This window comes from Ochotona curzoniae, unplaced genomic scaffold (assembly GCF_017591425.1).
Source record: "Ochotona curzoniae isolate NIBS_2020 unplaced genomic scaffold, NIBS_Ocur_1.0 contig_899, whole genome shotgun sequence".
Lineage (NCBI taxonomy): Eukaryota > Metazoa > Chordata > Mammalia > Lagomorpha > Ochotonidae > Ochotona > Ochotona curzoniae.
This window is the reverse complement of record NW_024466605.1, coordinates 378,919-392,812: the sequence shown is the minus strand read 5'-3', so window position 1 is coordinate 392,812 and position 13,894 is coordinate 378,919. Positions and strand designations below refer to the sequence as shown.

The 13,894-nt window shown below is 45.8% G+C and overlaps 1 protein-coding gene and 1 pseudogene across 1 annotated transcript in view; both read right to left on the bottom strand.

The window, feature by feature from the left end:
* The window catches only part of IDO2 (indoleamine 2,3-dioxygenase 2), a 72,745-nt gene that overhangs the window by 20,935 nt on the left and 37,916 nt on the right, over positions 1 to 13,894 (bottom strand). Inside the window, exons 3-7 of the mRNA XM_040994161.1 lie at positions 9,120 to 9,239; positions 6,317 to 6,435; positions 4,584 to 4,598; positions 3,200 to 3,299; positions 1,338 to 1,455 (exon numbers count right to left, since the gene is read on the bottom strand). Of these exons, the coding sequence (XP_040850095.1) occupies positions 1,338 to 1,455; positions 3,200 to 3,299; positions 4,584 to 4,598; positions 6,317 to 6,435; positions 9,120 to 9,239 (472 nt within the window). The remainder of the gene's footprint in view (positions 1 to 1,337; positions 1,456 to 3,199; positions 3,300 to 4,583; positions 4,599 to 6,316; positions 6,436 to 9,119; positions 9,240 to 13,894) is intronic.
* LOC121165560 lies at positions 11,939 to 12,884 on the bottom strand (annotated as a pseudogene).

The window sequence follows — 13,894 nt, the reverse complement described above, 5'->3', positions numbered from 1 at the left end:
AGTCAAGGAAAGGGGAGGAAACACAAATACAAAAGCGGGGAGCCAGGAGACTGGATGCACACACACTGTGTGACCTCAGACAGGCCTTCCCTGATGCAGAGAGCCTGGGATACAAAACTGCCTAGAGCACGAGGGGGCAAACCTCCTGCAGAGCCGTTACCCATGCTGACCCCTCCTGCTTTCCCTGGAGCAGGACATAGGGAAATGGAGACATAGCTTCTGCTCTTTACTGTTTTTATTTGTTTGTTTGTTTGAATCAGAGACACAGGAAAAGAGGCAGAGACACACAAAAAGAATGCTCCTAAATGCCGGATGGTTACAGCGATCAGGGCTGGGGCAGGAGCCAGGAGCTCCCTCCCGGTATGTGGGTTCAGGGGCCCAATCATCTTCTGTTCCACCTTCCAAGGCCATTAGCAGGGGGCTGCATTGGAAGTGGAGCAACCAGGACTCGAACCCACACCCATATAAGTTCTGTGGGTGGTGACTTTATCCACTACACCACAACGCCGGGTGCTTTTTCTTATTTTCAAACGTATATGTATTTATATTTACTTGAAAGGCAGAGACAGGGAGATTGAGGCAGGGAGACAGAAAGAACTCCCCTTAGTTCATTCACTGCCAAAATGAATAGCAGCCAGAAATTAAATAGAAGCTTCCCTTATGTTTGACGGAGATTGAATCATCCGAGCACAAGCCTGCTGCCTCCCAGGAGGGTGCACAACAGCGGGAAACTGAAATTGGAAGAGGAGCTGAGACTCACACCCAGGAGGAGCCATATGGGGTGGGTGTCTCAGCGGATGGGGAAGACGCAAGCCCTCACTCTGCCTTCCTGGTTAATGCATCACACCCCGGTCCCACGCTTCTGCACGCACATGCCAGGTAAACTCTTTAGACTCCTCTGACAGAGAAAGTTGACCCTCCCAGACACAAGAGACAGAAGACAGGACCACAGTAAGCTCTAACCAAGCCCACGAGTGTGAGCCACATTCCTGCTAACATCTATTGCATGATTCGTTAGGGAAGCCTTAAAGTCAAGGTCAGCCATTGTGGAAACCAGTCCAGAGAACAGAATAAAAGCCACAGTTGCTAACACAGGCTCCGTTCCCGGCCCGATTTTGCTATTACTATGGACCCCTGCACTCCTCGCAAGTCTCAGGCAAGACTGAAAACTGACAAGGAAACAAATAAATGAAATCTACGTGTGACCACCAAAAAGAGGAACTGTGCCAACCACGGACAGTGCAAAGGGCAAAATCACAAAATCAGCGGCACCTGAGCCCTCCTGTCTCTAAGGCGATGCAGCAGCGCCATCTGGTGGACCAGCTGGCCCATCGTACCGTGCATTTGTCCCAAGGTTCTGGTCATGTCCTGGATGGAGCGTCTCAGCCGCTGCAGGGCCTGAAGCAGGGTGTCGTGGTGGGGCGGTGAGCCGGCGTTCAGAGCCTGGATGAGTGCCTGGAGAGCAGACCACGTGCCCACAACTTACCAGCCTTCTCCAGGGTCCTGGGGTGGGTTGTAGGTAGGGGCTGCCAGGAGCTCTCTGGGGCCCTCCCTCTTACACCCCTGGGTGAGCTTTTCTGGATCCTTCTACTGGTGCCCACTTCGTGTCCCTCACTTTGTCCTTGCTCTGGATGTATCCCATGTTAGGTCACATAGACTTGGTCAAACTTTGAAACCCTTCGCAGTCCCTCCCACTTCCCCCGAGGCCACAGCTCCCACCAGCTCCCACGGAGCCGAGGCAGCTTTTGCTCCTCATCTTCAGAGTTGTCTCTCGCCTATGGGAACTGATGACTAGCCTCAATGGTGGGGGAACCGGAGCAATCACGGCAGCTTCCTGGTGGCGGTGACAGGCTGCCCTGGCCTGCTGTCGGATCTGGCCTGAGCTCAACAGGAAAGGAGGTGAGCCAGGGTCCAAGCTGGCCTTCAGCTCCACTTCCTGGCCTCCCATTTGGCTTGTCTGGTACCTGAAACCCCCTGGCTGAGTTCAAATGTGCAATCCTCAAGCGCTAAGCCCTGCACCTCTAAATGTTTTTCATTTATTTCCCTCTGGTCCTGCCAAGTAGGTTTCCTCCCCTCCCTCCCATCCTTCATTCTTTCCTCCCCCCCCACCTTGCTCAATCCCTGCCTTCCTCCCTCCCCATTCTTTCTTTCGTCCTTTATTTTCTTTCCTTCCTCCCTTCTTCCCCCATCCCTCCTTTCTTTCTTCCTCCTCTCCTCCCCCCCTTGCTTCCCCTTTCTCCCGCCCTCCCTTCCTCCCTCCCTCCCTTCACTTCTTTCTTCCTATCTCATTTTCTCTTTACATCTTTCCTTTCCTCTCTTAACTTCCTCCCCCTTCTTTCTTCTCTTTTCTCCCCCTTCCCTGTCTCTTCCTCACTCCTTCCTCCCCGTCTTCGTTTCCTAGCCTCCTCTTTCTCTTCTCTCCCCAACCCTGCTCCTGAGGATAGATAGCTCATGTGACTCTGCTTTCCCCACAGGAGGCCCTAGCTGAGCCTTGAGGTAGAGTTGGCGCCAGTCACATCCTCGTTGGTTCCCTTATTGCCCGATGTTAATCTGAGTTCCTGCATTGGAGCGAGAGCTTCTGCTGGGGCTGGGACTGCTCGTGCTGTTTGGCTTGATTTCCCACTGCCTAGACCCAGTCCATTTTTTGAATGCACATGGCGAGTTCCAAGCCCCATGAGTCAAGACAGAGGCGCTGATATTGTGGGCTGCAATGTAGGGCTCTTGTCTCAGTCACTGGCAAAGGAGAAAAGGGAGCCATGAACACCTCTGTGGGGGAAGTGGACTGTGGGCAAAGGGAGACAGAGGGATCGCAGCTCAGACTGATTCTCATGCAAAAACGAAACAGGCTGTGAAGTAAAGATACTGTTATCCTGGGGGCCAGTAGCTGCGTGTAGCAGGAACATCCCGTATGGATGCCAATTCGAGTCTCAGAGACTTCACGGATCCAGCCACATGCTACTGTGCCTGGGAAAGCAGTGGAGGACGGCCCAAGTGCTGGCCGTGCACCCACGTGAGAGATCCAGAAGAAGCTCCTAACATCTGGCTGTGGTCTGGCCCAGTTCCAGCTGTGACAGCCATTTGGGGCATGAACCGGTAGACAGAGATTTTTTTTCTCTGTGTCTCTCTTGTGCTTCAGTAGCTTCAGTGGCTCTTACTTTCAAATAAATAGAGAGATTTTTTTTTTTTTAAAAAAAGATACCATTATCCCGGGCACCGCTGCCTTCTCCACCAAAGCCGTCACCAGGACAAAACCACGCAGGCTCTCTCCCCCGGGGAATGAGACAATGGTCTCCAAGTTCCTAAGGCAGGAAGATGGTCACAAAGTTAGCCCTCTGGTGACTGCCATGACTGCCCAGCAGCTTGAGCTGGCTAGACATCCGTAAGTAACCATCGGGTAACACTGCTGATTGGTGCTAACACAGCCCTGAGGATGCACTTCCAGCTTTGCCAGAGCTCACACAACACAGAGCAGAGCAGTCCCTGGCCAACTCCTTGCCATGAACGCCCAGAGAGTCCAGAACGGTGCTTCTGGTCCTCTGGTCCCTGCCTGTAGCCAAAGCATGGTGGGTGGGGCTCAGCAAGAGGTGTTGCTGGCTGCCCAACGGACCAGTGCTGCAGTCCAGCACAACACCCTTGGCAGAAGTTACAGAGCCCTCCAGTTGAAGGGCCAGCCAGCAGCAGGTCCCAGGCTTGCTGTTTAACATTTTCTGGGCCTCTTTCTGGAAAGTGAAGCCCTACTCCACGCTGCCCCAGGCTTCATTTTTCATGGACAGTACTGCTGGGCTTGTCCAAGTCCTAGTGACTCCTTCCGTCATGTCGGCCACTTGGGGGCATGACGGCTGAGCAGTAGTGTTGATCTCACCCGCGGGGACAGGTGATGACCACACGGTCTCGTGCTGCACACTGAGGACATGCTGCTTGGAGGGTCCTAGCTTCTCACGGGGTTATCTGGGACAAGGGGAGGATGGGATCAACTGCGTTCCCTGACCACCAGTCTCATTTGCTCAAGGAGGTACCATTTGTCTTAGGTTTCCTACGACTCCTGGCTCCTTATACCCACAGCAGCCTTTTCTAACTCCCTATTCTGCCTTTGAACTTCTCGCAGTAACAGGTAAGTGGGCATCTCTGGGGATGCTCTGTGGCCGCTGCCTGCCGTGTGCCTGCTCACAGACATGGCAGGAGAGGAGATGTCTCTTCCAGATAGGCAGGCTTCAGAGAGCCTTAGAGACGTGGCCAGGTTTTCATGTTCTCTTGTGAAATACTTTTCTTGCTTTATTACATACTGACAGGGAAACATATAAAAGGAAAAGCCACCCCTTCCTTTCTGCAAGGCAGAAGCCACCACTGATAACGTGTGGACTGTCCCTTCTATTCTGCATGCATTTTTATATAGCTGATATTCTATTGCACATAAGGAAGCCTACGTTAAAATGTGCATAGAAGATGGACTAAAAGATATGTGAGGGTTCAGGCTCTTAAGTCACAACTTAAATTTTTAATGAATTCTACCCTCTTGCAGTATCATGAAGACCAATACAGTTGGCATGTGTTCTTAGCCGAGGAAAGGAATTTTGAGAACTTACCTCATTTCCAGGGGTCTATCCAAATTCCAGTTGTTGACAACCGCAAAGAGAAAAAGAAAACACAAGACCGATTGAGCTTGTACAGCAGGTCTACCCCTAGGGTTGCATGCACAGGGACACACAAGCACACTCGTACAAAGCACATTCATCAGCCACATCACACACATCGAGATGTCACACATATGATGGGCCCATGGGCCAAACATCCCACAGTGAGCCAAAGCCGGAGTATGCGGCCTGTGGCTGAGGTTAAACATTTCGTTCCTCTAACACGCTTTCAAGCTCTTACTCTGTACAAGGCATATGTAAAAGAATCCAAAGTGTGACTATCCAGAAAAAGCAACTGGCGAGACCCAGGACCACATCCATCTCTGGAATCCAACTAGAGTGTACACTCACATACCAGGAAACTCCCTTGTTGCTGCACTTCCTATGTTGCCTGCTCGGTATAGCCATGTCCCTCTCCTCTTTTGCTTCTTCCCTTCTCCTCATTGAATCATGAATCCAATTTAGTCACCATTCAAACACTTGGGCAGAGGGGCTGGGACTCTGGTGCAGCAGGTTAAGTTGCTGTAACACCAGCATCCCATAAGCTCACTGGTTTGCATCCTAGTTGCTTCGCTTCCAGTTCAGCTTCTTGCTATTTGTGCCTGGAAGAGCAGGGAAGAAGGCCCAAGTGCTTGGGCCCCTGAGCCCACATGGGAGACCTGGAGGAAGTTCCAGGCTCTTGGCTTCAGCTTAGCCCACCCGTTTCTGCCACCTGGGGAATGAACCAGTTTGTGGAAAACTTGCCTCTCAAATAAAATATTTTTTTTTAAAAAAAAGGACATGATCAGAATAATGTATGCAGTTATATGTATAACTGCTTTCCCTCCAAATTCATTGGCAGATTCGTAGTCTTCAATTTTGTGACAAAGAACACAGTGAACAATTCAGAAAACAAAATTTCAGAGCTCAGAGGAATCCGAGAGATGAGCTGACCCCCATCTTTCTTCTTCCCAGGGGTGTGTTGGTTAGCCCTGAAATCCAAGCTGTCCAATTAAATACGAATTCCCATCACATGCTCTGGAGTTCCTACAACCCTTCTGCTCTTCACTGTATCCTGCGCTCACGGCCTTGACTGAACTCAGCTGTGACAATGGAGACCAAGGGAAACGCAACAGCTTGCCACTTCCATTTCATTCTATTTACTGCCTTTCCTATCAAAAACCCACACTCTTCTGCTACAAACCAAGGATTTAATTCCCAACCCAATGTAAAGATGAGAGGTGGTGTTAACTAGGTGGAAGAGATGACATGATTAACTAACTTTCCAACCTGACAGCTCTGGAGCACCTCTCATCCATCATAGCCCAATAACCTGTTTGGGCCACAATATAATGATCACTTACATTCGTCCCTGTCCTAGGCTGATTTGTATGGAGAACCCGGTGGGCATAAACAACCTGCTGATCAAAAATGTGAATGCAGCCTGATCATACAGCAGCTTGAAAGTCAGCTGTGATGTGGAGCAAATGAGAAAGACCAACTTGCATGAGTTTAGATACAGGATGGACACTCCTGGGCCTGTTTTTTGAGCCTGTGTTTAAGTTCATCTCTTTCTTTGGAACCATAAACAGGCAATAACTATGAATATTTTCTGACAGTCACTAGCTGGAAAGTCTTGGGTCTTTGCTGCAGGAAGAGCTGAGCTGCAGTTGGTGTGCACATGCAGCCTTTTCTGCTTTCCTTACCCCTCTGGATTCCTCTTCGTCCAGTTCGTCAACACCAAGTCCGAGTGGACCAGAATAGGAGGGAGCCCCAAGATGCTGGAGACTTCGACAAACGGAAGGGCCAGATTTCTGGGCAGCACCTTTCAGAAAGAAGCTCAGGCACTTAGCATCTACCGGGGAAACCAATGGTCATGGATGTTTTTTAGCTCAGAAATCTCTGGCGGAAAGCTTCTTCCATCACCAGAAGGGTCCCACCTTCGCACACATCACACAAGCCTTGCTGTCACCAACTCAGTAGAATTGTAATTGATGAGTGTGCACTGCAGGTTGGGTGGAAGTGACAATTCTGGAAAGTACTTACACACACATAGAATGTGCAATAAACCTTGGAGAATGACCATGCAAAGTAAGGCATTACCAAAACGTTTGAGATCAACTTGTGACTGAGTAGACCGACGATAGAAATTAACAGTCTGTCCACACATACTTACCAAGGTGTTTTAAAAATCCTTGGAGAAAATGGAACTTAAAGGTAAGTTTAACTTGCTGGGGGGAAAAGTATTGAAAGGTATGCCAAGCTTAGTGTTTCGAACTGCTTGTGGAAAATAAAATGTAAAATGTAAGTTTATGCTTTGGAGCAATAAAAGTGTGAAATCTGTGAGTAACCCCCTCACCACCGCCTGCCCCCTGCCTCAAATGGTGTCAAGGGTTGAGTCTGGGCCAGGATCAAAGCAGGGAGCTAAGATCACAATTTGAGTCTTTTACATGAGAAGCAGGGACCCAACTATTTGAATGATTGCCTACTGTTTCCCAGGGTCTGCATGGAGCATGGAGCTAGAATGAAGTGCTGAGGCATTGTGATGTGGGGTAAAGGCATGAGAAGTGGTGTCGTAGCTGTGCTGGATGGAAATTTATAAATATCAATAACTCTCTCTGTGTGTACAATTATGTGTCAATCACGGAGACCAGAGCACCCGAGAGAGGAAGGAGGAAGATAGACCCTCTCAGTCAGCCACTTCATCCATCAAACTCAACAACCACTTTCAGCAAGCTACCCCATCACACATGGAGTCACCTTCTTCGATCTGAGGATTCCTCCAATAAGCCTTACCTGCCCACGGTCCCCCCCAAAAATATTTGGACCCATGGAATCTCTACTCATGGTCAAGGCTGAGCTAACATCAATGCCAAAATTATAATAATCATCATAATAATGGAATAAAATAGATTAAAATAAAATGCCTTCCTCCCACTGTCTGTCATCCCTTCACCCATTCATTTATGTGCCTTTTCGTTTTTCCTCAAGAGAGAAATACCTGCTAAGAAAGCTTTACTTCTGCCTTTGTTTTCCCTTAGATGTTTAGTTTGGAAAACATGGAAATACTTTAAAAAGTTTTGAAATTGGAGCCCAAGACAAGCTTTCCTCCAAAGGCAGGACATGGAGAAAAGATGGAAGGAAGAGACCATTTGAATCTGTGTGAAGGGCGGGGTATGGCACAGGTAAGCGCAGGTGGAAAGGCACAGAGCTTCCATGGGCAGCCAGCCTAGAATAGCCTGGACATAGCAGGAGGCCACCCCTCCCGTCACCCTTTTCACTCCTTGCTTGGAACAGTTGGAGGGCAGATGGTACAGGAACACACACACGTGTGGAGCTGGGTACCAGTCTTGGTGACATCAGACACCCGGGTGGCAGGACTGACACAGCAGATGCCAAGGCAGCTCTGCGCTTTCCTTTTCCTAGAGACAGAAACGTTTACCAGAAGAGCACAGGAGGGAGCATTGACTCAGCAAACACAATGAGTGTCCTAAAACAGGGCACACCTTCGCTTACAGGAAAGGGATACTGATAAACAATTTACTAAATGGGACACAGAGCTCGGCTGGATCCTAGGCACAAAGCAACGTGATGCACGGGTCCTAGAGAGATTTTGAAGTATGGTTGAGACAACTGGCTAAAAGGAAAAGCAGTGTTGGGGGAAAAAAAAAAAGATCAATGTTGCAAATACTAGTGTGCTCTTCTCTGGAGAGAAAGCTATGTTTATGAAGTTGGGAGGGTTGCATTGTAAATCTGGCTGTCCCCTCCATCTGCCCTCTGACTGTGGCCGAGGAATTTAACTTTTGTGCTCGTCTGTTGTCTATAAAGTGGAAATAATGTGCTGTTGGCCACTTTATGACTTTCTGACTAGGAACCTGTAGAGAAATCCATGTTTCAGAATCCACCTTTTTATTCATGGAAAATGATGCCAGAGAAAGCCTAACTAAAGCTCCAAACCCTAGTTAATAGGGCTAGAGTAGTGGTGTGTCAGGCTAAGCCTGCACCTGCAGCACCAGCATCTAATACAGGCAACAGTTCATGTTCTGGATGCTCCACTTTCCATCGAGCACCACGCTGATGGCCTTGGGAAAGCAGCAGAGGATGGCTCAAGTGCTTGGGCCCCCTGCACCCATGGGCGAGACCCAGAAGAAGCTGCTGGCTCCTGGTTTCGGATGAGCATAGCTCCAGCCATTGTAGGCGTTTGGGGAGTTAAACAGTAAATGCACTATCCCTCTTTGTGTCTCTCCTTCTCTCTGCAACTCTGCCTATCAAATAAACATAAAAAAACCCTCTCTTAAAAAAGTAATAATAAATGGAGAAATGGCTGCCAGTTGAAATGAAAATTGGCCTTCCTGGCAGGGAACAGAGTTCTTCATTACAATGGAGTCTTTCTGCTCCTTTCCAGTGGACAACCAGCAAGAACTGAGCAAAGCACCAGTTTTGCAAGATTCCAGGACCAAGCACAACACAGCTGCAGGTGCCAGTGCCCTGCCAGATGACACACCTTACCTCTGGGGGCTGCACCTCTCCTTCCTGCCAGACGTAGCCCATGGTAATACAGCTCAGGAGCAGGTGTGCCAGGCGCTGCTCTCGGTAACTCCTCAGGAACTCGCAGCTCAGCAGGGGCATCTACGGGAGGCAGAGTCCCAGAGGTGGTCAGGGGCCACAGAAGTGGAAGGGGTCCTGTTGTGCTCTTCTAGGTGTGAGGAAACTGATCTGTCTCAACACAAGAGCCGCATACCTCCACATGCCATCTGCTCCCACCCCCACCTCCTTCCACCTGCCACCCACACTTTCTTAAGTGAGTGAAAGCCCTGTCGTTCGTGACCTCATTGACCTCCCAGCTCATCCAGCTGGTCTTGCACAGCGGTCTTCGCCCGCCCGGGAGCTCTTCCCTTGTCATCCTCCAGGAAGCGGTGCCTCCCCAGCACCCGGTTGAGTGCATCTCCCATTGCGCTCCCATTGCGGGGCATGGGGCTGGGAGAGACGCCGTGGGATGCACCTGCTGAGTGAGGTGACAGCAGTTGCTTGCTAAGAGTTTGTTTGCAGCCATTTACTAGGCTATCCCGATGGACGACGGTGGAAAGCAGAGATGGCAGCATTTGCACTCATCAAAACCTCAGGGCGAAACTGAGACCCACCCGGGTTAGGAGCAGGGTGAGCAGACTTCATTCTGCTATCTGCTAGCTGCGGTGCGGTTGACCCTCCTGTTTCCTTTCCGCTCTGTTCAGTTTTATATTCTATCCTTCCTTTCCCTTTCCTGTTTTACTGTATTCTACTCTCTGTCTTCTAGTCTATGTTCTGTTGTATTCTATTCTATTCTATTCTATTCTATTCTATTCTATTCTATTCTATTCTCTACTCCGTCTGTCCTATCCTATCCTATTTTACTGTATTCTACTCTGTTCTATTTTCTATTCTAGCCCATTATAATTTCTGTCCTGTTCTAGTCCATTTTTCTTTTTAAAGATTTATTTTTTAAATTTTTATTAGAAAGGCGGATATACAGAGAGGAGGAGAGGCAGAGAGGAAGATCTTCCGTCCAATGATTCACTCCCCAAGTGAGCGCAAAGGCCAATGCTATGCCCATCCGAAGCCAGGATCCAGGAACTTCTTCTGGGTCTCCCACACGCAGGGTCCCAAAGTTTTGGGCTGTCCTCGACTGCTTTCCCAGGCCACAAGCAGGGAGCTGGATGGGAAGTGGAGCTGCCGGGATTAGAACCGGCGCCCAAATGGGATCCCCGGCCTGCAAGGCGAGGACCTTAACCACTACGCCATCACGCCGGGCCGTAGTCCATTTTTCATTCTACTCTATTCTTTTCCATTATATTTCATATCCCATTCTGTTCTGTTCTATAGCATACAGTCTATATTACTCTATCATCCTATCCCATCCTATCCTATCCCATCCTATCCTATTCTCTTTTCCTATTCTATTCTGTTCCCCTGTATTTTTTATTAAACAGTAAATTTATTTTTAAATTGTTACAAATTATTACTTGAATGCTTTCTTAATTAGCTTTTGTGGATGATGTTATCACCCTGAAAGTTTTATTATGCTTTACTTCTTTTAAGGCAATGTAATCGAACAAAACAGCATGGATGCAGAAATGGAATCGGCTATTCTAAATAATCATTAAAGCTCAAATTCTCTGTCCCCACCAGATGCCTAACTTAGAGAGTCAGAAGTCCCAAGAGTTCCCTGATCATAAATATATTTATGAAAATTGACCACCATTCATTAACAATTAGAATCTCTAAAGAGGAAATGTAAACGAACTTAAAGAACTCAACCAAAATACCCACGGTGTGATGAACATTTTTCATATTGTAGTGACGCCTTATTAACAATATTAAGACAATACTGCACGTATAACATTTACTATTTAGATTACATTGGCTTTCTTATAATTAAATGTCTTTAGTTCAAATAAAAAGTGTTTTCATGTACATGAGTTTCAAAGGTAATACATTTCTATTAGGATGAAAATAAAAAGCTTAAGAAAAAACTGGAAGATTTTGATCTTTCATTTTTCGAAGAAATTGAAGATCCAAAGTATAATTATAAGGAAGAAGTTTAAAAATATATATATTATCTTAGAAGAAAAGCTAAAAAAAATTCTGAGCAATTTGCTGTTGCATTAACTAGCCTTATTACTTCTGAATGGTTAGACAATGGAAAATGAAGTCCTGGTAATTTCTCTATATGTTAAGATCCATCAATAATTGCAGGTTTGCTTATTTACAAGTTAAAATTCTATATGATATTAAGCAAACCCCAACTAAAAAATTTCTTCCTCTCTATATAGTACCATTACAAAAGTGAATGAAATTTTTGGTAAATAAAATTCTGTGGAATTTTAACTTATTAGAAAATTATATTTTGAAGACAAATTTTTCAAATAAGCTAAGATTAAGAAAATTTCTCTAGTCATAGAGTTTGGATTCAGTGTTTTTTTTTTTTTTTTAAAAACTTTAACAACTGTACCATTCACAACTAGGACTTTGTATATGCTTATTTATAAGTAAACATTTTCAGATGTTTTCATTTGTCGTCCTTAAATTATCACCCAGCTAGAGTGAGCAGAATTTACCCTTTGGACAAGCTTGCGGAGTTACTGCTACTTACATTTTTATGTCCAGGGATTAAAATTTGTCAATGTCAAATAAAATTTTGAACGGGTATTCGCATCTGGTACATCATTTTTTTCCCCCCAAAATTAGAAAACATATTGATGTTTCACAATCTTTTCACCTTTTTGAACACAGAATATTTAGGATTCAAATATAATAAGAAAGCTAATTTTAATTGTATTTCCTTTTATACATCAAGTGTTATTGAGTCCACCAAATTTCTGATGATCTATTTTTGAAAATTAACTAAACAAATACCTAGTATCAACTGTGCAGTCATATTTATTCAAGTTGATAACAACTGGTTTTGAATTCATGTGTATATCTGGAATTGGCCAGCGTAAACCAAAGTGATGCTGGTGGACATTAACAGACATCTCCGAATGCCGTACTATTCTTTCCATTTTGCCTTCTCTGCAATTTTTAAACCAGGACAATAGATCACTGTGCTTCAATGTAAGATTTCCTATCTGAAATACTCCTTGCAGTATAAGAAGATGCAATAGACGCTTCTTGCTTCCCAACCCATGTAGATTTCCATTGATATTTGTTCCTAGGAGCTCCAGTGTTTGTCCTGAGATCTGCTAGTGGCACTGCCCTAACTTCCAAGGGCCCAGGATCTGCAGGGCGTTGCTTTCACACCAAGGCGATTCAAAATTCATAATTAACCACACAAGAACACACGCTGCTTGTTGTCTTTTTTCCACTGGTATTTAGCTAGGAATGTGTCCATTTTCATCAGAAATTTGATTCCCATTTAATTTTCCTATTTTCTTTGCTGGTATCCAACACTGTGGAGCAAGTTTGAAGTCTTGTTCAATATTCCCCCCCCCCCCCCCCCCAAATATTTTCAATTTCTTCTGAAAGTAGAAAATGTTTAAATCTTTTGTCAGCTTGTTTGTTGGAGTTTCTACCGAGTTGAGCCCAAAGGTATGGTTAACCTTTTCAGTTAGTAACACAGCAGCATCTTCCACCCACTTTTTCTGTTGGCATTGCACTATATCTAATGCCTCATGATTTAACAGTTTCTGTTGCCTTAACTTTAAATGGTTAATGGTCTCTTTTGGTGGAGGGCTCCTCTTTCACCTCCGTCACAAACACACATGGCATTTTCCACTGCACTGAGCCCAGGCACCTCATGTTGGACCCAACAAGGTGATTCAAACAGGAGAGCGCTAATCCCAGCCACTCCTGGTCCAGGTGGGCAGAAGCCCTGTGGCAGAGAACCACCTGCTTCAGCCTGCTCAGGCTCGGTGCCCGCGTCTCCTCTCATCTGTATGTAGTCTCTTCTATTCTATATTCTAATTTGCCCTTCTCTGTTACTATTCTAGCTTTTCAATTGTTTATTCTTTTCAATGGTGTATTCTGGTTTTTTCCTCCTGAATTCTATTCTATATTCCATCTCCCATGCTCTTCTATTATAAAGAATGGGTGCCACATATTTTGTTTCAAATGCTGTTACATTTTTTAAAAAATGAAAGCTTTAAAAGCGTGCGTGAATTTGTCAGAGTCAACACATCTAAGTGTTATCAACGCAAAATCAACAGAAAATCATTGAGGTGTTTTGTCATCACTCTTTCAACTTCCTCAAAATCCAATCAGTGTCTCCTTGATTGGTCTCATTTTCATTTCAAGGGCCACACACAGTGTATCCTGGAGACAAGGAAGGGAGTCTGCGGTGAGAATGTTCCTCCTGATGACAGAGAAACTTCTCTGGAAACTTCTGGCTCATTCTAGAATCTTCCTGTTACATCAAATTAAAACACAAACATAAGCATGAAGGGAGATATTTTGTAGTGATAGTTGATTTTTCCCTTTCCAGAGGAAGAAAGGAATAGCCTTTTTTCCCCCCTCTTTCTCTTAGCTAAGGTAATTGACTGACTCCTTGTTGTTTCAGTATAGATTGCAAAGTATATTCTTTACAGAGACAGTGAAGTTTAGTTTTGCTTAACTATAAAAAAAATCTTTCTACATCTCATAGCAATGAGCTGGGAAGTTGTTTTTGCTAGTTTGATATTATGACCCAAAAAAGGCCTGCAAGTCACTTTTTTCTTATTGCGTGTCTAGGGACTTTCTGGAGAATGGCTTTTACAATGTTGTCATTTCTGAAGCTGTGACAATAATAGGTCCCTACCAAAATAGTAAATACA